The sequence below is a fragment of the Bacillus rossius genome, chromosome 12, assembly GCF_032445375.1.
Source record: "Bacillus rossius redtenbacheri isolate Brsri chromosome 12, Brsri_v3, whole genome shotgun sequence".
Lineage (NCBI taxonomy): Eukaryota > Metazoa > Arthropoda > Insecta > Phasmatodea > Bacillidae > Bacillus > Bacillus rossius.
In genome coordinates, this window is record NC_086339.1 from 5,899,784 (window position 1) to 5,924,514 (window position 24,731).

General features: G+C 38.0%; 3 protein-coding genes across 11 annotated transcripts; 1 reads left to right on the top strand and 2 right to left on the bottom strand.

Moving 5' to 3' along the window:
- Window positions 1–113: 113 nt before the first annotated feature.
- Window positions 114–5,136, bottom strand: LOC134537415 (UPF0449 protein C19orf25 homolog). Of its 6 annotated transcripts, none has more exons than XM_063377813.1 (3): window positions 5,026–5,136; window positions 2,000–2,153; window positions 114–517 (listed from the first exon to the last, which is right to left on the bottom strand). In XM_063377813.1, the coding sequence occupies exons 2-3, from the start codon at window positions 2,127–2,129 to the stop codon at window positions 288–290; spliced, it is 360 nt and encodes a 119-aa protein (XP_063233883.1). In that variant the 5' UTR covers window positions 2,130–2,153; window positions 5,026–5,136; the 3' UTR covers window positions 114–287. The 6 variants fall into 6 exon arrangements, with proteins under 6 accessions (XP_063233883.1, XP_063233881.1, XP_063233878.1 ...); XM_063377811.1 differs by lacking the exon at window positions 5,026–5,136 and adding an exon at window positions 4,424–4,598; XM_063377808.1 differs by lacking the exon at window positions 5,026–5,136 and adding an exon at window positions 4,371–4,598.
- Window positions 4,805–16,290, top strand: LOC134537413 (putative methyltransferase DDB_G0268948). Of its 4 annotated transcripts, none has more exons than XM_063377803.1 (7): window positions 4,805–5,490; window positions 6,483–6,595; window positions 7,064–7,224; window positions 9,896–10,103; window positions 11,046–11,161; window positions 12,028–12,168; window positions 14,394–16,290. In XM_063377803.1, the coding sequence occupies exons 2-7, from the start codon at window positions 6,485–6,487 to the stop codon at window positions 14,494–14,496; spliced, it is 840 nt and encodes a 279-aa protein (XP_063233873.1). In that variant the 5' UTR covers window positions 4,805–5,490; window positions 6,483–6,484; the 3' UTR covers window positions 14,497–16,290. The 4 variants fall into 4 exon arrangements, with proteins under 4 accessions (XP_063233873.1, XP_063233871.1, XP_063233872.1 ...); XM_063377801.1 differs by having other exon boundaries at window positions 4,806–5,776; XM_063377802.1 differs by having other exon boundaries at window positions 4,806–5,552.
- LOC134537414 (tetratricopeptide repeat protein 19 homolog, mitochondrial) lies at window positions 16,136–24,430 on the bottom strand. Its single transcript, XM_063377806.1, has 3 exons — window positions 24,106–24,430; window positions 22,273–22,535; window positions 16,136–18,307 (listed from the first exon to the last, which is right to left on the bottom strand). The coding sequence occupies exons 1-3, from the start codon at window positions 24,388–24,390 to the stop codon at window positions 17,794–17,796; spliced, it is 1,062 nt and encodes a 353-aa protein (XP_063233876.1). The 5' UTR covers window positions 24,391–24,430; the 3' UTR covers window positions 16,136–17,793.
- Between the last annotated feature and the right edge of the window lie 301 nt (window positions 24,431–24,731).

A 24,731-nucleotide genomic window follows, 5' to 3' on the forward strand; every position in this document is an offset into this window, starting at 1 on the left:
TCTCCAAAATAAATTTAAAAATGGACACACTAAATCCCCCATGGCACTACAAGGTGTTAGCCTCTCAACATCCATCCACACATCAAAACTCTGCCTCACGTGAAGAAACAACATGCATTTTTTTGTCACTTTATTTGTATAACTGATTTTCAAAAGCTTAACAAATCTTCCCTGTCTTAAAGAAATAAATATGCATTTCAAAGATAAATATATTGTTGTGTTATGATTATTATTTTTTTAATAAATAAAGCTTTAGAAAAAAAAAGTTATTTCAATCTGCTGCAACATCAACCGCACTCTTTCAACGCCTCGCTCGCTTGTCTCCGTATGTCTTCAGCGATGTTCTTCAATTTCACATCCGCCTCTTTCAGCTCTTCGTTTTGAGCTTCCAGTTTAACGATCATTTCTTTCAAGTCTCTGTTAACTTCTATGAAAATCTTCATCTTCTGGAACGTGGCCTCAGGGTTGTCTTGGTCACTCGCCTGCGAGGCGTCCTTGTTGCCACTTCGAGAAGGCGCTGAGAACAAAAATTACACTCGTGTCATGAGATTGGCGTTTAATTCATAAACCCAGGAGCAATTACTATATTATTAACTGACCACAATATAAATACATCATTTTTTGATCTGTCTTAAGGAGGGACCTCATTTCACAATTTATTACAACAATGGGAGAGAATTAGAGAAGAGAGAGGCTTATGATGAACGGTTCAAAAGAAAGGTTTCCCAAATGTATAGTTTTAATAAATTTATAGTTGTGCGATTGTTTAATGTGTGATATGCACTGCATGCATTAATCTATGGGCGCCACATAATAAAAACAGACTTTTGTGTTGAGTGCACTTTGGATTACAATTCTAAATGTCTGTTAGTACAGCATTATTGTTCCTCAGGCATAAAAAAAATAAAATAAAACATGTTAAGTGAACAGTAGCATTAATCGATTTACATTCTTTGAAGGGGAAGATATCTTAAGGGTGTAAGTAACACACACAGTTTTTTTTTTATTACTATTAAATTTCTTACTGGAGCCCCATTTCGGCTACACTTGTCTCTTGTTTGTAGAATTAAGTTTGTTCTGTATTTTAAATTTTATCAGCAGGCAATTCTACTCAAAAGGCATGATATAAAATGTGAGAATGAGAACCAAACAGAAATTAAAAAAAAAAAAAAAAAATCTACATGGTCAGAAGGACTACTGTTCTCTTCCGACAATCAAGTGGCAGCTATTCCATTTCAAACTAACGAGTTCACTGCTTATTATTCCCGGTATGCCATTTGAATTTTCTACTTTGTTGATAACACCACCTCATTGGCATTTTTAGATTTTTTTTAAGTGAAAAGCCAAATGTAAAGGTAAACATGTCATCTTCAGAGGTGCTTAATGCAAATGGGTTGAGCTGTATGGTATGGAGAAAGTGATAGGAAAGAAACCCTGAGAAAACTCACTGGGCAAGTTGTGCAGTCGGCAAGCTGCACTTACGTTGCATGACCCCAATGGACACCATGTGCTCGCCAATCAATGTTATCTATGGCCTCGAGAGGGTTTGTATTTGTAGGAGGGCCGACAGATTGCACTTACGGTTAAGTGCAATCATGACAGTTCAGGCAATATATAGCACTACTGTTGCATGCATTATCAAGTGTGGAAATACATGTTAGCTTAGTCACTCACGTGTGTGACTATCCACGACATTAACACAATGTCTTATGATTGTACACCTGCACGAATGTGGTGGTCGACTGTGCGAAACAACCCAACTTCAGAGCAAGCTCCTCTCCATGAGTCCATTGAAGCCTTACAAGAATTGGAGTCTGTCATCCAAACATTTCCTCCCTACGTAGCGACCTTCGTGGCTTCGCTACTGTCCTTCCCTGGATAGCGGCCGTCGAGGACTCGGTCCCACTGCCTCCTCTACTCTACACTCCTGACTGACATCTTGGGCCACGCCAACACGTACGAAATTTCCGTGCACTCCGTGAAGAACGTGCATACTCACTGTTTATTTCTTCCTCGCCGACTGCGAATGCTACGTCGTCATGGGGAGCATTTTTAATGTCTTCTATTATGTGCTCTATAAGAGGTGGCTTTGGCCTTGGCGGGATGTTAGGCTTCTTCTTGAACATCATACTTGAGCAGGTCTAGTTAGCTTCCTGGAAACAACCGACACAACACAGCCCTCGTAACAGCTCAACTTTATATTTTACTTAAGAAAAAATGTATGGGATTTTTTTTTGACAATTGTTGATGTATGTACCAGTAATTATAAATGACACCATAAATGTGAGTCTTTGTGTGTGTGTGTTCGTAGGGTTATCTATATTGAGTAGGTTTATAAACCATGTTAGTAATTCAAGATAAACACAAGACATCACTAACCCTACAATCTTTGAATGTGGTTCTGTGGTACATGATGATTGCTGTTTTAATTTAGTACAGCAAAAGATCCTGGACATAACAAAAGTTTGAATATCACAATACAAATATTTAAGTCTTTTCTTCACTTCTCTTCACCATAATGATGAATGATATAGGAGAGAAGATACAAGGGCATATTAGGCTTTTTGCAGACGACTGTGTGGTTTACATGGATGCGAAGAGAAATGGGTTACAGGAGGATCTGGAAAGGCTGGAAGAATGGGTGGAAAATAATGGTATGAAAATAAATGTGGGAAAGACGAAAGTGGTCAGGTTTACCAGGAAGAGGAAGATTGTCAGGAGGGAATATCGCTGGAGGGGAGACGTGATAAGTGAGGCCGACAGCTATAAATATCTAGGGGTGGTGCTGCAGGGTAACCTGGGGTGGGGGGAGCATGTAGACAAGGTAGTGAAGAAGAGCACACAGGCCCTGGGCTTGCTGGGACGAGTGCTCAGGGGGGGAAGCAGCAGCATACGTGACAAGGCCTATAAAACTATGGTCCGACCCATGCTGGAGTATGCCGCAGCAGTGTGGGACCCATACACGGCAGTACTTGAGAGGGAGCTGGAGGGGGTGCAGAGGAGAGCAGCTAGATGGGTGAAGGGCAAGTGGAGGAGAACGGACAGAGAAGGGAAGGGGGAGTGCAGTACCACAGAGATGATGATAGGAATGAGATGGGAGAGCTTAAAGGATAGAAGACAGAAGGAGAGATTGGTCAAGATGTACCAGGTGCTGAGTGGAGTGGGAGGATGGGGAGAGCTGGGGGGAAAAGTCAAAATGGGAATGCCTAGAAGTAGGAAGGAAAATACTAGGAAGGTTTTCAAAGAGAGGAGGAGAACAGAAAGGGGAAAAAATGTGATGGTCGTGAGGACAGTAGGGGAATGGAATAGGTTGGAGGAGGAGTGTGTGGCGGCTGGGAGTGTGGACCAGTTCAGGAGAGTGAGGGGAAAGTAGGGAGAATGCTTGCCACCGGGCACTTTGTACCCAATTGCAGCTATATATTAAATTAAATTAAAAAACGGTAGAAAAAATTAAAAAAAATTCCCATGCATTTTTTTTCCCGGTAGTTCATGTATCTAATTAAATTATTTCACTGCATGTTTACAATCATTCTATAAGATAGCAGTGTGATACTTCAAAGTAGTTTACCAGTTGATAAATTTACTTTTATTTGCACTCATTAATTCAAATATGTTTATTACTTTAACCAAACAGATTATTTTAACTATAACTTTTATACATGTTTGCTATTTAACTTCTTCCAATCTGTGTTATTCTGTTAAGGATAGAACAATGATAGGAAAAGGAGGAAACGAATGGGAGTGTTACAAGTTTAATGTGCCTCGAAAAAGTCAAATCGATGGTTGTTCCAATCGAGTGGAAGAGAGATAGATGTGGCGCAAGTGTACAATGAGCGTAACGGGACAAAGCATAATGTGACAAGTGATCCTTTTTCGTGCGTGCAGCCAGCATTCATCGATTTATTAGATGTTACGTCAAAAATACTGTAAAATTGTTTGAACAAGTGATCAGGAATTACTAATATAAAAATTAGCTAACTTAAATGTAGCTAACTACCAATCACACAATAAAAAGTATATCCAATAGCTTACGAACCATTCACTTTACCATTTTAAGTATTTTAAAGGTTGCTATCCTGATCCCAATAACTTTTCTCACACAATTTTTAATTATTTCAATGTAACTAAACCAACCTAACCAAAAATTCTCACAATTTAAAAATAATTTTAACGTGCCTAACCTAAAAAAGCCACATTATAAAAGTCAATTACTGGTAAACTACTCACAACACCCCCTTAGATAATGATTGTAAAACAGGTCAGTAAATAAATCATTTTACAGAAAATTGGCTTTCCTTCAAAATTACCAAGTTAACTACATTTGCAAATTATAATCATTAAAAATATTTTAAGTATTTTAAAATACACACAAATCTAATCCAACTATTTGATAAAACGCTAAATTATGTTACAAACATAATACAAATTTTAAAGGAACGTGCTGCAGATCGATTTTTGAATCCAAAACACGGGCCGTGATTCTTCTTTCCTAAACTGAGTCCAACGACCGAACGTCCACATAGCAAAATAAATATACAGCATGTATCCAATATCATTGGCTTGTGAATTCCGAATACTACTGTCAAAATCAGCTGATGAAAGCGTGGCGAGAAATATGAGCCGAAAAACGCCATATTGGTTTTACGTTGAAAGATTTTTTTTGTTATTTTAAAATTTTAATGTTAAATATTAAAATTTTGTTTTCGTTAATGCATGAGAAAAACGAGATTTTCAAAGAACAACAACTCTATTGAAAACAATATTAAAATTATGTACTAGAAGTCATTGTCCTCAAAGGGGAGTCTAATTGTAGCAATAATTCACTATTAACTTCAGGCAATTAATAATAATAATAACAATTACACCTGCAATTGGGCTTCCGCCCGGTGGCAAGGAGTTCCCACCCCCCAACTACCATCACTCCTCCCCCCTCTGGAGCCTCCTTCGTAAGTCCTTCCCTCCTCCCAGATCCAGTGTCCTCCCCTCAAGTTCGTTCCACTCTCGCCCCGTCCTCACAAGGAATACCTGTCTTCCTCTCTCTGTCCGTCTCCATTCTCTCTGAATCTTCCACTCATGATCCCTCCTTCCTCGATACAGCCCTCTGTGCAACCTAGCTCCCAGCTTTCCCCAGCCCCCCTCCCCCCCACGAATTACCTTATTCAATCTCACCAGCCTTTCCACCTTTCTCCTTTCTTGCAGCGTGGCCCACCCCAGCTCCTTCATCATCACCGATGGTCTGTGTGTTTCCCCCATCCTGCCTTCGCCTTCCCTTCTCCTCCACTATGCTTCAACAAAGCCTAATTTTCTAAAATTGAATATAGAATATCATTGAAACCAATATGGCGTCTTTCGTTTCCTATACGATCGTGGTATTGATTGTGAGACTTGTTTCACTGTGTCAGATGTCCGGAAAATATTTACGTTCGTCCATCTTCGGATATGTTTTTATACATACATATTTAGCTGTCGTGAATGTATTGTAAATTGTTGGTGAGAAATATTTAGCTACACAAAAGACACGCAAAAACCAGTATTTATTTCCCCCCTGGAAGGTTAGGTTGTTTTATTTCTATGTAATTGTAATTAAAATGAAAGGTTGGTTAGGCTTGGTTATGGAGATTTATGATACTCTTGATTAATAATTGTACAATTCTCGCAAATTTTTTATTTGTTTCGACCTTGAAGTTGTACAAGCAAACGGCATACTTTGGATTTGTTTAAAACTGGTCGGATGTTTTTTTAGTTATTGAATCTGAGCGGCCACTTGCAAAGTCAGGTTAGTCAAATCTAAGCAAAAACTTTGCAGGTTAATAATATGGAGAAATACTTTAATTTGTCTCAAGTCCTGACTGTTGGTTGGGATAAGTCACATGTTTTATATTTAAATTGTGTAAAGGCACTGTATGTAGATAAGAAAATGTACCCTGTATCTGCAGACTACCGCCACAACTCGGCCGGTCTTACCGGCCAACTGACATTCGTAATTAGCTAAAGGCCCAGTCGCAGAAGAAAACATTTGGCACAATGTAGTTAACACTCACAATTTATCATTTTTTTAAAATAAAATTCCTTAGTTTCTATGTAGTAGGATTTTCAGAACCTCTGATGTGCCGAATAGCAATAACACAGTATAAAGCAAGCGTTGAACCCAGAGAACTCTACTCAATACAACTACTGGGCTTGTGTAAATGCTTTTCGCAATTACGATTGTAGCTAGTCAGATTTCAGTTATGTGCTCTTTGAGCACACATTTTTTTTTATGTGACATCTAATAAATCAATGAACGTCGGCTGCATGCACGAAAAAGTGTCCCGTATCGCACATTGTCCCTTATCATGCAAGACATTACTCATTGCTAAACTGATCTTATATATCTACAACCACACAAAAATAAATACCATGTAACTAAAATGATGTTGAATGTAAATATCATCTCAGTTCATAACATTGGAATGTGCTCATTCCAAGGGAACGTGTTTCAGGAATGAGTTTTCGTTACTTTGAAGTGACCGGCCATGCTGCGGTGTACAACAAGTTTCGTCATTCGCCCCCAGAGCACCTGATAGCCAAGATTGTCAACTACGTCAAAGAAAAGGTTTTCTTGACTCCATACAGTCCCCTGCTAGTAGAGGAATTTGTATGTAGTCTCATGACCAACTTGTTTTGCTTTTCGTAACTATGGTAACTTTCCAGTGTCCATTATTTATTTATTTATTTATTTTTTTTTTACTAAATTTACTTTTTTTTTCTATGCATCCAACTAATTTCTCAAGAAACTTGTGTATTTGAACCATTTAAAAGAAATCCAGAATGGCTGACCAAAATCATTTCAGACAAATTCTTGGTTTTTCCCTTCACTATAGGCAGTGGCTATTGACAACATGAAAAAAAGGGGGAATTAAAGTAAAGAAAATTTAGAGCTGTTCTTAGCTGTACAAATGTCTGATTTATTATCCAGGAGATGTGTGGTTGAGAAGTGGTGTGAAGGTAAAAAGAGACTAAACGTGCAACCATACAGTAACGGACAGTTGCGCAGGCCATAAAGCTGTGTCGCATGGTGCAGGTACCGCCCCCGCTGGGGACAGCCGTCGACGTGGGGTGTGGTGGGGGGCAGAGCACGCTCGTTCTGTCGCCTCACTTCCAGCACGTCGTAGGCGTGGACCCCAGCGCGGCGCAGATCGAAGCAGCACGCAAGCGCAACACAGCAGCCAACGTTTCTTTCAGGTATTCATTTGCTCATCCATTTTTAGGAAAATGTATAGCAATAATGGAATATTATAATCATTATTGTATATTATTCACAATCAGGGATTTTTCTTAAAATCCTGGAGTATTCATGGAAAATTTCCATAAATGGTAATTTTAAGTTAAAATCATACTTATCAGACAGTGAAAGTATTTTTTTTAGACAGTGAGTCACAAAACATTAATTTCTAGCAGTCTTTTGCTAACTTGCATTTTGATGTTTTGACGTCCTCACTTAAGTTTGTTGTCGTACGTTAAATATAATTAGTTGGAGACTATACAAAGTTCCTGATAAAGTTGTGAAATTGGTTCAAAAGTATGTGTAGACACGCTGAACTTTATTCAGGATTCGTAAGGAGGTGAAGATGGATTTAAATAAAAATCTCATTTATAAATGCCTGTTAACAGTGTGGCTTCACAACAAAATCGTGAACACTTCATGACTATGTTTGTATTAACACTTAAGAACGGACCCAAATGAAAAGCTTCTCAGGGTTTAGACTCAATAAATTTCTTCCTCATTTGAGTGAAAAATGTTTCAACAAGGTGAAACACAACAGAATAGCTATTTTAGGGAACCATTTCACCGTGATGCATAAAACATGAAAGTTTCACGAATATTTTAATTTTCTTTTTAGTTTCCGTAACAAAGACTATAAATTTTATAGCCACTGAAGTAGACAGGGCAGAAACTTTTAATTCTTCTTTGGCTTCAAATGGTAATTTGTAAGTTTAAATCTGAGACGATGTTTATAGGCATGATGAGGCATGATGGTCGGAACTCGGAACTCGGAACTCTGCTCAGATCAACTACAGTTGTTCCAATATCTCCCCCTCCACCCCACCATGGATCCTAACCACATGTTTAAATGAGCAACACACTACGTACATTCAAAGCCAGTGAGAGAAACCAAATGCCAAGTACCCTCAGTCTGAAAAAATCTATACCGTAAATGTTACAGTGGCCGTGACTGTAAACTTGATCTGTGCTCAACACTTTACTTGTGAGGTTTCCCTATACTCTTGAAATGTGGTCTACTATTTCTAACGTCTACTTAAGGGCCTATATGTCCATAGCCCTAAGTCCTAGCGTAGTTTACACTAGCCGCATAATTTTCATGTTATTACATACAAGGTCCATGCTGTAATGGACAAGTGAGCTTGGCACTGGGTTGTGAACCATAAGGAAAAGTTTATTCAAGTCGACCTTATTTATTCCACTCTAACCAGACATTAAGTGTCATTTCACAATTTTATCCGAATACAAAACTTTATTACTTATATATTTATCTTGACAACAGTAAATAGAAAACTTTAAGTTTCCGAGATAATTAGCACTAGGACAAAATAGTGCTCATAAGACATTAAACATATATTCTCAATCACATTAAAATAGATAATTTACAATGATCGTAACACTTATGTCGACACGCGCACGTGCATGTGATACGCCACAGGGACACAAACGTCCCGCGTGTATAAAAATCTACAAACTTATTTAAACGACAATTACACGACTGAATATGCTGGGCATGAAAGACAATACAGGTTTAAGCATTGAATGCCCATTAAACCCGCCTGTTTTCTTTCTAGCGAATAAACGCTTCATCTAATCCCTTGCGAACGAACATGCAACTTTAAGACTGAACAGGGGAATGAATCCTTATCATATTCCCACTACAAACAATCTTCTTAATAGTTACATCAGCATCTACAGCTCGATGCAACTGGCCACGTGGACCACTTACTGATTCAATTTAAAATGGAAAAGTTAAATGGACAATTACATTTACAGTGACTCGTCACGTTAGAATATACGGAAATATCAATTAAGCCAACGTGATATTAAAGAGCGACTTTACAATTAAGATCCACGCACGTGGCTGCGGTTAACGACCCATGGCAAGGTCTCGAGGAGTGAAGCTCCCTAAAGAGTATTCAAAACATTAAATTCTCACAAACGCAATCCAAAACCGATATAACCCAAACTTTAAATTTTTCCAGGTGGCATCCAAAACATATAATTTAGAGGAAAAGAGAACTATCATTAATTTAAATCATGGATACGCAGAGCCACCGTCTGCCACGAACACCACAGTTATCGAATACTTGCCATGCTCGTTTTTCGCTGCCCCGCCGTCACTCGCTTAAGTCTTTTCTAGACCTCTACATTCGATTAGTAATTACAACAGTTACTAGTCGGTGCAGACCTAAACGAAGAATAAGAACAAGTCCGGGCTCTCCCGGGCTTAAATAACATGGCCCCGGCCAGGCGCGCACGCGCAGAACCCAGACTGGAGGGGATACAAGAAAGGAGTGAGAGGTGGAACTAGAGAGAGAAAGCCTAACGGAAGACGGGATAGCAGTGGCCGCGCCCTGACGTCATCATCGACGTGGCTGTTGCAGGTTTCACTCTTAATAATATCAGTAGTCTTGTAATTTTTGCCTCACAAAGGTTGAACCCAAACATTAAAAAAAAATATCTTGCTGGGCCCGGAGAATTTAACACCCCTCCCTCGCAGTGGCTCTGCACGTAATTTTATATACCACATTTCTAAACGTTACATTTTTAAGAGCTTGTCATAAGTTTTATTTATTTATTGCTGAATGTTATTCTTCTGAGGTAGTGAGTAATGGTGTGTGCGGGCAGGGTGGGCGGGGCGGAGCAGACCGGGCTGGAGGAGCGCTCGGCGCAGCTGGTGGCAGCGTCGCAGGCGTGCCACTGGTTCCACCTGCCGCGCTTCTACGCAGAGGCGGGGCGGGTGCTGGCGCCCAGCGGCGTGCTGGCGATGTACGGCTACACACTGCCCCTGCCGACGCACCCTGGCGCGCCGTGCCTGGGGGACGTGGTGGAGAAGGTGCGTGCGCGGTCCCCACGGGTCTGCTTCATCAGTCATCTGTCTACATTTTATCAATTATTTAAAACACTTGCAATAACGAATGTTTTTTTTTGTTTAAACCTACCTATATTCCTTAAAATATATTTTCAATGTTTGCTTTGCAGGTATTTGTATGTTACATTATGCTGACGTACAATGTGATATACTCTAGTCTACAACCTGGAAATATGTTTTAGAGAACACAATAATTGAATGGTCTGCCAAAGTCTGATCTCACTGACGTTAACGCAGCCTCCACAGCTCTTTTAAGTCCCGTGTTCTCCGCGATCGTCCGGCCCCGTACAGGGTGTCGCCTGGCAGCCCGCACAGAGCAGTAGTTGGCGTCACTGAAGCCACCGGCCAGTGAAGTCTTTGGGTGTCGTAACTCCCCTTGCACTGCAGGGTTTGGCATGCTTATCTGGATTGTGCAAACTTTCTGTAAGTGTAAATCAAGACACAGTCTCGACAAGCCAGGTGATGTGGCAGGGCTAAAGTTAGTTTAGGTAAGTTGCGTATCTTTTCGAAAAATCTTTCGTCAGTTTTAAGTTTTTGTTTTCTAGTAATTAATATATTTTTTTTTCTCTAGCTGGGTTTTCAAATGCATTTTTTTAAACATGTTTCAGACAAATTCAAGCTAAACAGAAACTTAAGTAACTTTAATTTTTACAAAACTATTTATATACCGTAATATTGAATGACAGTTTAAAGTAGAGATTTATAATGAGAGCATATTTTATGAATAAGAAATTTTTTAGTAAACTAGATAAATTATTTCATAGTTTCTTTTCATAATTATAATTTTTATAAAAAAAAAAATTATTTCTAAATATTTTTTTTTTGTTTTATTTATTTTGACATATTTGAAATGCTTGGTAAATAACTATTTAATATAGGAACATACTGTATTTTTCTTTATTTTAGTACTACAAAGAAGTACTTTGCGACTATGTCCCACCTGAAAGCAAGAATGTGTATCTCGGCCGGTACACAGATGAAGAGTTTTATAAAATACCATTTATTGAGGAACCACTTGTTAGGTATTTAAAAATTGTATTGATTGTTGAACTTAAGGTTAAACATTTCCTTTTAAAACATATGATTGATTTAGCTCTGGTGATGCTAATGATGTTTATTTAGAGTACAGTTTTAATATTATATCACACATAGGTAAAATATGATGTGAGATTCCATTAACCTCTTTACATTGTAAGAAAAAATTACAGAAATATTAAATGGTTACTTACACCTGCATCAATCTGTATGGCAGATGGGAAGAGAGGCAAAGTGGAGATAAAATAAGTGCTTTGTAACATACTGTTGCATGTAGATATGACTTACCAGGTTGCAAAGAATAGTTTTTTCACAGTCATTCTGAAAGATTTTCGGAAATCCATTGATGTTGTCATATTGGAATCATGATGATTTTTATTTTGACTATATTTTATACTCTGTAACTTGTAACATTGTTACTTTAGTAAAATGTTCGTATACATTTATTGCTGTTAACCATCAAAACTAAAATAATATGTAGTTATTAAAATTCATAATTTGAACATAGGAGTTAGATTCTCCCTTTATTCATGATGATGCTTCTATTATTATTGCTCATAAAAAGGTTTTTAATGGTTTGTATTGCTTTTTTCCCTTCAGTTTAATTTCACCCTACAACTGTGGTGTTGAAGGTGTTCTAAGTTAGGAACAAAAAACTTAACGTGATGTTTGTTATCACCCTCGACTAATTTTTTTTTTCTTTTACATGAAACAATATTAACTTTAAATCTTAAAACAAAACTTTTTTTTTAATACTTCATAATCATAAATGTTTATTAAAACCTGACAGACAAAAATGAAGTCATGCGAAAGTAGTCTGGAGTTCAAATGTCTTCCTTGCTCATTATTTCAGAGATGAGTCCACGTTCGTGGAGTTCCCGGGAAGCGTCGCAGACGTGGTGGGCTACGTCAGCACCTGGTCGGCCTTCCAGAACTATCGCAAACAGGAGGGAGACAAGAAGAGTTGCGAGATACTCCAGAGCTTTGAGAAAGAGTAAGTTTAAAAAAAAAAACCTCAGGCAGTGGGTGGGCAAGAATTAAAACAGCAAACATTTGTGGTATACCCGATATTCATCACTCGGAAATCAGCGGTACAGCTTGTACGCACAGTTGTTTGGTGGTGGGGTGTTCACGGTTTGATTTGAGTTTAACTTCAGTTATTAGTGGGTTTCGTTTGAACCATAGTTCCTTGCCGCTACACAGAAATTTTAAACCTGAAAAATTAATTAGTCATTAAGTAGGTGCATTAAGAATTAAGACATTTTAAATTTTTTTATACACTTAAGGTGTTTGAAGGACTAGTCCCAAAAGTTGTACGGAGCACTGTGTATTTTTTCTGCCTAAAATCAGTGTATACTCTTGTTAGATAGTTTTCAAAGAAAGACCACCAATAGAAGTCATTACCATGATGCTACTTATGAAAAAATTCACTTTTTTATGGGCGTAACTGCTGTAATTTTGCACAAATTACTTCCAAACTGCTACATTAAGTACAGATATGCCAAATTTTAATTCAATTTCATTAATGGGCTAAATCAAGACCAGTGGAATTTTTTTTTTAAATTTGAAAATTCACTAACTCTCTTTTGTAATGTCAATAATTAGTTCAAGGGGCAAATAAATTTGTCACTTATTAAACCTCTTAACAATATTATCAAAATATTGTTTGAAAGGTTTTTTCTCTAAAAACAACCATTGGCTTGGTTGAAAAAAAAATCATCCCCCCCCCCCCCCCCGTAAGCTCAATTTAAAATCCCATTAAAATTACAGGTTGCATTGCAGGTAATCAAGTTACCAAGATGTTCTGCAGAGGTATATAAAGCTACATTTGCACAAGCCTTTATTCAGTATAGAAATTTACCTCAGTCGGTAGAGCGAGTTGAAAGCAAATTTTACTTCTTTTGAATGTAGATATATTTTTTACCTCCTTTCATTTTTGCATCACTTGGTAATCTATATTGTTAAGTGTAGTTTGTTGCAAATTGTCTTCTAGGATTTTTATCATACCATTTATGCATGTTTGTACAGTAGACCCCCAATTTTACGAAACCAGATTTAACAAATGTAGCAATTATATGAATATGTTCTCAAGAACTGTTGAAACATCTAAAAAATGTTTACACCAAAATGTAAATAATCAGAAGAAATAGAAAAAAATAATCACAATGAAAGCTTATAGAAATACAGAAAAACCTCATTTTCGCATATCTGAAGGGACCAGGAAAAAAAATATGCATTAACCAGGAAAAAGTAGAAAAAGGGAAGAGTTAAAAATAATAATAATTTTTATTCTCACTGTGATGGAAAACAATAAACACCACACTAATTAAAGGGATTTTTTTTTATATTAACTAGAATTTCATTCTCTCACATGGTGAAAACAATAAATTTATCAAATCTTGAAATAATTCACATTTGTTTAAAGTTGAACATGAAAATTTCAGTTCATGAGTAAGAGATGTGAATGTTGAAACACCTCACACTGTCCACTTTTTATGGTGAGATTTTCTTACACATTTAATTAATGGATATTATTAATAATCGAGAAGTAACATTCAGTTAATTTCAGATTTCTTTTTTATCAGCAATAATTATATTAAAAGAACACAACTACTTTCACAATGATTGTTTACATTTAGGAAAAAAAAGGATTTAGATGCAATGTTTGAAAAGGCAGTAGGTAGCACTGAATTTCCAACAATTGCCAAGGGCAATTCTTAAATGTTAACAATTGCTTGAAAGCAGTTGTGTCTGTTGAATAGAATTGTTTCAGACAAAATTATGAAATTAATTAAATGTTTACATGCGATTATACAAAATGTAAGAAAATCTCACCACATAAAACTGACATTTTGAGATGCTTCCATATGTACGTCTGTTGCACAAGAATGGCTAGAGTTATTGTATAAAATCTTAAGCATCTCTGACATGAGAATACATTCTTTTTATATTGTCCTAGTCCCTTAAATATCATAAAATAAGTTTTACTGTATTGCCACAAATAACTTGCATGTCTGTTATAATCAGTATGGCTTTCTGATTTTTGCAAAGTAGTACACATTTTAAAAGGATAAAGAAAATGGGAACCATCCCTATTCTATAAAAATTAAATTTCATTAAAAACATTTTACTAACAGTTTGTGATGCAAATGGTTATTTCTCTAGTGGAGGAATGTTAATGTCAAATATCTCTATGTATTATTATTGTTTTTTTTTTAGGTTAACTGATGCATTAGGTGGACAGAATGCACCTGAAGATGTCAGCTTGAAGATAAGATATAATTACTTCCTCATAATGGGTCGAAAGTCAACAAAGATGTAAACAACAGGGTTCTTATACACAAGAAAATGGACAATGCAAACATGCATGCACATCCACCCATACACCCACTCCCAATACCCCTCCACCCACACCCCCACTCCCCTCCTCACTCCTATACATCCCAACACCCCTCCACCCACACCCACACCCCCACTCCCCTCCTCCCTCTCCTCCACCCCCCCACTCCACTCCCCTCACATCCCAAAATCCACACCCCCATTCCCCTCCACCCTCTCCTACACATCCCAAAACCCCTCCACCCACATCCCAACTCCCGTGGCGGATACGGGAGCCCAGCTCGAGAGTTGCAATCTCGCTGGGGTGGCTGTGAATAACCAATAGCAGTCCGCGGACCAATGGCCGGCCTGTGGAGTCGTTATCACGGCTGTCGGGGAGAAAGGTAGCCTGAATGTAGCTCGGCGCGCGGCAGAAAGCAGCTTCGTCGGCGAAGGCACCGCAGGGAAGCTCGATGTGCCCTGGATGCGAACTGTAGACGAACTGCGGGCTGCAACTTGCGGAGCTGTGGACTGCTGCGCGCGCAACGGAACTGAACAGCATCAGAATTCTGAAGGAAGAGATTGCGGCGCCTTCAAGTTGGGGCCCTGTTGGAGCCAGTGGTAGCCTGGGCAGCGCGACCTTCAACCGACCCGAGAATTTGGGGGGCAAGAGGGTCCGACTCACAAGATACTTCATTCGCCTGAACGACTTACCCCCACCCTGGCTTGAAAGGTCGTTGGCTGTTGACTGGAAGGATGAAGATGGCGCAATGTCAGGCTGCATTTCGCTCAGAGAGCCAGCAGTTCGAGCCGGTTTACTGGCTCGTCTGCCCACTTCTGTTTTAACTGTGGCTGCCTGGGCAGCTCTGGCTGGGCCGACGAGTGAAGTCGCCCGCCCCTGAGGACGCATGCGCCCCTGGTTAATAATAACCCAGGAGTTCCCAACCTCTAAATGCCGGCCGCAAGGCCCAAGCACCCAACTCCAGCATGGTTGATTTTTCAGCCCCTCCAACTCTTCTTACCTGGACCCTTCTTCCTCTTATCCAGTAGTTACCTGCTTGCTTAATGCATGTTATTTGATCCCCGCATGAACCGGCCCAGGGTTTTCCCTGTGTCTATGCAGGTTTTACCTGGGTCACATTAGCTAGCTTTTAAGCTAGGCGACCAATGGGGCGTCAGTCATGGCGCCAATTGCAGCCATGGCTGGCCAGTAAACCCCAATAGCACACGATGCACGTGCCCTACATGGTTAAAAACCCGCCTGGTAGAGTGTATAGGCTTCGGCCTGAGACACACTTAGGTCCTCCCCTAACCTGCACCCTCCCCTACACACTTAGAATTAACTTAGGCTAGGAAAATAAAAATATCCCAACTCCCCTCCACTCCACTCCCCTCCCCTCACATCCCAAAATCCACACCCCCATTCCCCTTCACCCTCTCCTACACATCCCAAAACCCCTCCACCCACATCCCAACTCCCCTCCACTCCCCTCACATCCCAAAATCCACACCCCCATTCCCCTCCACCCTCTCCTACACATCCCAAAACCCCTCCACCCACACTCCCCTCCTCCCTCTCCCACACATCCCAACTTCCACTCACATTTCCCTATACAATCAAGTTGCATAACAAACCTATTTTGATGTCAATGCTGATTTTAATCAATTGAATACTCTAAATGTACGTATATTATCAACAAATGGACATTCTGTTACAATATATATTTTACAGTAATGCTGAACAGATATATTTTGTATGCTTTACACATGTAAACAAAAATACACAAAAAAAAATTCATAGTGTTTGAATTTATTGCACTTTAAATCTATATGTTATACAACTTTTTTTTTATTAGGTAATGATACTGCAAGATAATGAGCTGAAATGATTTGAGCAGAACTGTACTATTTCTTCATAAATTATTATAATCTCCAGAGTTTAAGCTTTCCATTTTATATTCACACACACAATTTTATATAGTGACCCAATCAGATGACTTGAACAATGGAGATCAATCATTAAGGGGGAGAAATGTGAGCAACAACTCTTGAGAAAAGCCAGAATCTTTCAGAGCTAGTTTACTTCACACCTATCAGCATGCGCTAGTAATAAGGCATGTGGATAGAGATTCATGGCAGACATGCAGTTCGGAATTATGTTAACAGGTTAAATAATCTTTTTTTTTTTAATAGAAAATATTACGTTTATGATTTAAAATATTATAGAGGATTTAAATATACTTTCTATATTAATAACTTTACTATTTTGTAACTCTGAAACGGAGTTAGCTCCTAAGGAGAACATAGTGTGCCCATGAACATAATTTAAACAGGCAGCCCGTGTTTTTTTTTCCCAGTGTAATTTAGTTTTAGGATGTCTATTCACAAAATATAATTAAAATGTTTAATTAGACATAAAATTAACACCGACTTCAACTGGAGATTGTCTGAATTAAAATAGATGTCAAGAAGAATCAAATCGTTTTGATTAATTTTCACTTTTACGGTACAAAAATATTTGATTAACACTCAGTTTTCCTGAAACAAATTAGTGTGTTACTTTGAGGGGTGGGTGTACCATATGCTTTTTAAATAAAACCTGATTTATAAAAATTTAACCACAGGAAATTGTTATGGCCTAAAAAATTTTCAAATCACGATAGTATTTCAGTTCCTTTCATTCCCCCTTACACATTGTTGCTGTTTTCACATGCATTCATGGGAAAATTAAATTACTTACATAAATGTCAGTAGGGGTGATGTATTGTGGAAAAAACTGAAAGTATTCATGAAGTCATACAGAAAACTCTGAATAAGTTATTTCTAGAGACCTGCAAAATTCACAGATTTGTTCGGTGATAGGCTAGAATTCAAACACATATACCTCTTAAATGATTTTGCTATTGGCTTACTGTTCATCTGGACGAATCTCAACCAGTTATAAACCCTCAACCAAAGAAGGATCGAATCACAGACAAACCAGCTGAGATGACTTACAATTCGGCAGCCAATGAACTTACGTTATTTGCCGGAGTGTACAGGGGTATGTGCAGTCTATCCTGAAGGCCATCGAAACCACAAATTTTGCAGGTCTCTAGTTATTGCTAATGGGCCTGTGAGTACAGCTTCAAGAGTCATATAAAACATATATTACAACTCAAATAACTATTAATGAATATTACAACTCAAATAACTATTAATGAAAAGAACAGTCCAAAAAACCAATTTGAAAAGACAAGAGAATAAATAAAGGTATGAATCTAAGTGCCAAATGATGGTACATGGGGTAACATTGCACAATTCACTGCTCTGAGTGCAGGAACCTCTTCACTTGGTCCAGACACGTGTTGGCCTCCTCCACGCCCTCCTTGTTGTCGTGTGCTCTGGCGTCTCTGAGGGCGGTCTCGCACGCGTGCCGCGCCTCCCGGTACATGCCCTTCTTCAGGTAGACGGCCCCCAGGTTGACGTGCACCGCGGCGAAGTCCTGCATGCCGGGCAGCCTGCGACCCACCTCCACCGCGTGGCCCAGGTACCCCACGGCCCTGTCGTGGTCCCCGCACAGGAACGCCACCGTCCCCAGGTCGTTGAGCAGGACCACCGTCTGCTCGTGTTCCTCCCCGTGCACCTTCAGCGACGTCCGGTACGCCTTCTCGAAGCACTCGAGGGCCTCCGCGGCCCTGTTCTCCTCCAGGAGGAACCGCCCGAACCAGTCCAGGGTCATGCCCCACAGCGTCAGGGTGTCTTCATCGTCCACCCCTGCGTCGATCTTCTTCTCCAGGTTCTCCACGCAGAACTTGAACCCATTCTCCGCTTTGCTGGAAACAACCGAGTAACATTAAGGTCCGACTGATAGCATTATTTACTTGCTGTTTGAAAGTTAAGACCCTTAGGCGACCCCACTGTGAAGCAATTTTCTTTTTTTTTGTTCATTTATGATTACTTAAAGCTAATGTTTAAACTCATGTTTCTGGGTGCTTAAACAGTTCCTTTAAATATTTTTCTTGTATATATAGACATACATCTTAAAGTTTTATTTGCTTAACTGCCTGGTACTTAACCTCCACTTTTTATCCAGCATAATCTAACTACTCATTTAATACATTTCTTGGCAAGTCATAACTTTGAAATACCTATCTTTAAAAGACAATCAACAGTTATTATTTTCTCCAAAATTACAACCACTGTTAAAAGTTTTTAAAATACTATACTGATTTTACTGTCTGGAAATAATTCAGTCCCGATTTGAATTTTGAACAGTTAGAAAGAGACTCGCCAAAAAAAAAATACATCCTAGTATTGGGTTGACTTCCTAAAACCAGTTTGTCTTATAAAAAACAGCTAAAGTATGTATAACATTTTGCTTAGTTGTTAACATTTTTCTGCAGTACCAGTACAGAGAATTAAATTGATTATTTTATTTATTTATTTATTTATTTATTTTCAGTTGTGACATGCACACCAACACCTCATAAAGAGTGTACTAGGGTGCAGTGGCGTAGCCAGGATTTGTGTATGGGGTGTGTTAAGAAGCATGGCCCCCCCCCCCCCCCCCCCCCGCGGTATTAAAGCGGGGAGCCCGGGGGTCCTCCCCCGGAAAAATTTGGATTTTAAGGTGTAAAATAGTGCTATTTTAGCAGTTTTCGGTTCTTAAATTTAAATATTGTAATGGTAAAATTTTTATTAATTTTAATATGAAATTTGTTGAGTGATGAATAGGAAATGAATTAAATATTTGGTGCTGGGGGAGGGGGGGGGGGGGGGTGTTGAACCCCTAAACACACACCCCCCTGGCTACGCCTTTTAGGGTGTGCACGGGGATATAAAAATGAAACGAAAACAAAGAAAAAAACCATATCACAATAAAAGATACAAACAAAAACAAAATGCAAAGGACAAAATAAACAATAGACACAGACACAATAAACAATTTATTAGTGAAACAATCATTCTCTACAGGAAGAGATGAAATAAACCAATTTAGACAAGTCAAAATCATAAAGTTAAATTCTCCGGATGTGGATAAAAAATTAATTATCTTTATTAATACAATACATAATTTTTATTTATAGTTAATTATTTGTTTATTTTATTTATTTACTTAACACTTGAGAATCTAAGGATGAGCAGAAGGAAAAAAACCTTTTTAAGAATATTCTATTATTTGTTGTCTTTAGGAATTCCTCATATTTATATTTATTGTAATTGGTAACTAATCTGTAAATTATATCATCAGTCTAATATAAGGTACATAAAAATGGCGGTTTGCGACTGTTGAAAGAAGGAATTTTTATCCCTGTTGTTTCAAAAATGTGGGGACAAAACAGTTTATAGTTATAACAGTTATGAACAAACATTGAATCTAGAATATTTCTTCTATCAGAAAGGGAACCTAAAAGAGAGTTAAGATCTATTAACTTGGTTGTTTTTTGGGTTATATATTTAGATACTTTGGTTTGAATTGAATTAAGTTTTTCACTATCACTACTAGTAATACTATTCCAGATTATTGATCTATATTCAAGTTTTGATTGAATCAGAGCTGTGTAGAGGGATAATATAGAATCTGGATTGGATGTATAGAAGGTAATGAATTTTATAAGTCCAAGAGTTTTTCTTGAGTGAGATACAAGGGAATCTATATGTAGATAAAAAAAGAGTTTAGAATCAAGTAGGATGCCAAGATCTTTCACAAAAGGGGTCTTAATGATAGGTAAGATATCTATTTTATATTCATAATTGATGGGAAATAATTTTCTAGTAAAGGTTATTATGGTGGTTTTATCTTTGTTAAGATGAACTAAGTTTAAGTTGCACCATTCAATAACTGAATTGATGTCCGACTAGAGTAGATAACAATCATGGATGGATGAAATTTTCTTGTATATTTTTAGATTGTCTGCATAAAGAGTGCCAATCAAATGATTTAAACCAACAGTTACGTTGTCAATATAAATATTAAAAAGTAGAGGTGAAAGTGTACCACCCTGTGGTACACCAGAACCAACCGGATGTAGATTAGTGTGTGCTTTTTGTATTGCTACAAAATATTTTCTGTTGTTTAAATAACTAGTCAGCCAGGATATATATTTATTACATAAGCCGAATTTAGCACATTTATATAGAAGAATTTAGTGATTTACAGTATCAAAAGCTTTTGCTAAATCAAAATAACACGCATCAACTTGACCACGAGTTATAACTTGAGAATAGATAGGGTTAAAAAACAAAACCTAATTGGTCGTAGTGGTTTTACCAGTTATAAAACCATGTTGAGAGTCAAATAGTTGATTTTTTAAGTTAAAGTTTAAATGTTTAAATATTGTTTTGTCGAAAACTTTAGCGAAACCATTTAACAGAGAAATTGGCCTGTAATTAGAAACGTTAAGCTTGTTACCTTTTTTATGTATAGGTATAACCTTAGCTAGCTTCCATTTACAAGGGTAGATACACTTTTCAATACTACTGTTAAAAATGTGCATAAGGACAGGAGTAAGGAGTAAAGAACAATCTTTTATAATAAAATTAAGTATATCATCTGGTCCTGTTGAAAAGGTAGATTTTAGTGATTAAATACTCCATAGAACCAAACTTTCAGAAATGTTAGTCATAGGAATGAAACAATTAGTAGTATAATGTGGGTAAATTAGTACATATTTGAGAGTGGAATAACAGACACTTGAAAAGTATTTAGCAAAACAGTTAGCAATTATAGTAGGGTTATTTATAACTTTATCATTGGTCTTGAGAGAGAGTTGTTGATTGTAACCCTTCCTCATTATTTGTACGTAATTCCTAAACTAAATCTTTCAAGGTTTGAAAAGCAATCTTACTGGCTACTTCATGATATATACTTAAAATTTATTTTACTTTGCTTAGCTGTTAAAATCATCACAAATTTGAGAACTTTAAAAGCTAGATAAAATTAAATAAATGTTCCAGAAAGAAAAATATAAATTGTATCTTGTTTGAAACTTTAGGTCGCAATGCCCAGAGAACACCACTTCCCATTAATCCAGTCCGACCAGCTAACAGTAATTACTTTAGGCAAAGGAAAGCATTTTCCCGTTTGATAAACCTGATATGTTTTCCTTTTAATTTTCTTTGCCAGACTTTGCAAATTGATTTAAATCTTGCTCAGGTAATTCAAGTCAATGTCTGTTTGGAAACCTTGAAATCCAAAACCGTTCATTTTGCACGGTTTTGAAGTAATGATGCCAATATACTACAGCATGGCTTGAAGTAGCATGTTCATAGATTGTTGAAGTAGGGCTCTCTTTCATCTACATGAATATTTATTTCCAAGTGTGCACAATGACAATGACACTTGTGTAGTGTAGCATTGAACACAATGCAAGGAATTAATATAACAAATCAACAAATGTGAAAAAATGAAAATGACATGTGGGACCCCACCTTAAAGCTTATGTGGTAAAGTTACAGCGCTTACTAAACTACATAACCAGTTGAAGAGCCATATGCAGAGATCTCCTTTTTACTACCAGTTGAAGAGCCATATGCAGAGATCTCCTTTTTACTTGTAGGCTCTACAAAAAGTAAAAGTAGCCTCAACTACCCTGCAAGAACCAAGCTTCAACCTCCCTTCTTTGAGGCATCCTCAAGTTCCAGTGAAGGAAGCTGTCAGGATTAAGGCGTCTTGAGGCTCCCTAGATCCGCATGGCGGACAAGTTTTTGAAAACCAGGAAAGGAGAATCTCTGTACATGGCTCGAAGCACAGCGGGGCGTGGCAATAGGACGGGAACCGAAATGCTGGGGTGCTGACCTGGGCTCGCGTCTCTTTGTGAAAATGTCGGCTATCTTAAGGCTAATGTGGACCACCTTGTTGTCGCTGGCGGGGGTGCCCGAGCCCAGCAGGCGCTGCAGGACGCTCACGAACAGCGGCTCAGCCTTGACCAGGTCCCCGCGGTCGTACGCCAGGTTCGCCAGCAGGTCGTACACGTACGTGACGGCCTGCGCGTTCTGCAGCTCCTGGGCCATCTTCAGGGCCAGGTGGAGCATCTGCTCCGCCTTGTCCAGCTCCCCTCTCTGCAAGAGCAACACCCCCTTCCGTCTCACTCGCAGTTGTTCCCTATCACGGGCCATCTTCAGAGCCAGGAGGAGCATCTGCTCCCCTCTCTGCAAGAGCAACACCCCCTTCCGTCTCACTCGCAGTTGTTCCCCATCACGCACCCGAGTTCACCTCCTGATCCAGACGACACGATTGTGTGGTACACGCTTCTTGCCGTTTCAATTTGGCGCGTGTCAAAATAACCTGGCAAAAAAAAAACTCACGTGTCACAATAGAAATAAATTATGTCAGGTCTTGTGGGAATTTTGCAATCGCATTCAACTTACGATCATAATTAATAGACATGTTACATGATCTTTGGACTGTCAACAAACATCCCTGTCTTACCACAAATAATATCAAACAAAGTTACACAGGGACTATTTTCCCAATTAATACAAATTCAATCATGAAACAAGTGGTACCAAAACTGCTTCAAAAGGTGAATCATTATGGTATCTGAGACTAATGAATTCGTGTTTGCTCAACTGCAAACAAAGTGTGAAAATAAAATCACATATAATAAAATAGGGTAAATATGTAGAGTAGCGGTATTTTCGAAAAAGAATGCTAAAAATCCGAAAATACTTTTATTATATGCTCTTTCACTTCCTCTTTTCATTAAACCCGGCGGGGATAAGAAATTCCAAATAATTTAGGAGATATCACCGTTCGTGCAATCATTCGACCGCAGACATTTTTAACAATCCACAAGGCAGCACTGTGCTATTCTCTGATGACACTTTAATACTAGGTAGTGAAAAGAGACAATGTTGATTAGGTTAAGTTAGTGACATTAAAAATACTTTCTAATATTTTTAATGAATGCTTAGGAATTACCAATTTTACGATGTAGCTATACTAACCTAATCAACCATCCATACATTTTTTTTAAAGATTTTTAAGTAGCTAGACTATTCTCTAATTTCCAAGTTGATGAAATATGACACGGACAACTTTCATGTGCTTATTTATCCTGTAATATGTGCTACTGAAATGCTAGTGCGAGCTGCGAACTTAAGTAATCTTTGGTGAACTATGGAACTATTCAGGCCTCGGAATGGACTTGCTACATTGCAATTCCTGGGCAACCACTAAAAATAATTTACAGTGTTTTAAATGTAGCCGTACTAACCAAACTAACTGTCCACTATATATTGTTTTAATGGTGCTAACCTAATTTAAACTACCACTTACAATGTAACAAATTTGTAATATTTATTCCGAACATGAACAAATGCGGCCTCGGAATGGATTGTTGTCATTATTAACTTTAAAATTTCTATGATTCTGCATGTGTAAGAACGTAAAAAAAATGCGACTGCTGAATATAAATGCATTGGTAATATAATGTAAACTATAAAATGTGATTTCTCAGAAATCAGTTGGAATATGAAGACACTGTAAATACAAGGGCGTTTCTAGTTTTCAAATTTTCTGACGTTTATTAAGTTTCGGAAAAGCCGCAACGTAAGAAAATGCATTACCGAGTTTTCTTTCTGCAACATAACCTCACAGCTACAGTGCTTTGATTCACACTACACTCACCTGCATAAGCAAAACTGATCGCTTCATGGTTAGAATCAGTTCCGACTCCGGTTCAGTTTCTTCACTGCGAAAGAAACCCAATAATCCAGAAAACAACACACAATAACGAGAACTGGTTTTGCGACCACCACCTGATAGAAACGTGCAGGCGGGTAGTTTCGCATGGCAACCAGACATCCTACCATTTAAGAATTTTATGTTTTCTCTACAAAATAAAGCTTTATTAATACGACGTACAATAGTAAACCTACTGCACAATTTAACACTATTCACAAATACCGACATTTTTACTCAAAGCCCATAGAATAAAGAGTAGCAAATGTCCATAGAAAAAATCCAGAGTGAAGAGTCCAAAATGGACCATCAATCGAATAGCGAAACCACACAAAGCGAACAATTTATCTTTCAAAATTAAAGACTTCATTTTATTTCAGTAATTTCAAAACCATATTTTTTTTATTTAATTTTTAAAGTTTGGTTTCTTTAAAGATAAGTTTACGACTAAAAATTAAGAATTATGATTAGTCTCGTATTTACCATATGATACTATAAATTCTACTGGAATGGTTTATGATTGTCGTGTAAAAATTTTTATGGGCCGTGTGCGAACCATATGATGTCAAGAC

Excerpts from the sequence above, each read along its gene's own strand:
- LOC134537415 (XM_063377813.1), bottom strand. The coding sequence starts at position 2,129 with ATGATGTTCAAGAAGAAGCCTAACATCCCGCCAAGGCCAAAGCCACCT. Across the intron at positions 518-1,999 it reads CGGCGAGGAAGAAATAAACA|CGCCTTCTCGAAGTGGCAAC; the intron begins GTGAGTATGCAC and ends TTTTGTTCTCAG.
- LOC134537413 (XM_063377803.1), top strand. The coding sequence starts at position 6,485 with ATGAGTTTTCGTTACTTTGAAGTGACCGGCCATGCTGCGGTGTACAAC. Across the intron at positions 10,104-11,045 it reads TGGGGGACGTGGTGGAGAAG|TACTACAAAGAAGTACTTTG; the intron begins GTGCGTGCGCGG and ends TCTTTATTTTAG. Across the intron at positions 12,169-14,393 it reads CTCCAGAGCTTTGAGAAAGA|GTTAACTGATGCATTAGGTG; the intron begins GTAAGTTTAAAA and ends TTTTTTTTTTAG.
- LOC134537414 (XM_063377806.1), bottom strand. The coding sequence starts at position 24,390 with ATGTCGGTATTTGTGAATAGTGTTAAATTGTGCAGTAGGTTTACTATT. Across the intron at positions 22,536-24,105 it reads GATCAGTTTTGCTTATGCAG|AGAGGGGAGCTGGACAAGGC; the intron begins GTGAGTGTAGTG and ends TTGCTCTTGCAG. Across the intron at positions 18,308-22,272 it reads ACAAAGAGACGCGAGCCCAG|CAAAGCGGAGAATGGGTTCA; the intron begins GTCAGCACCCCA and ends GGTTGTTTCCAG.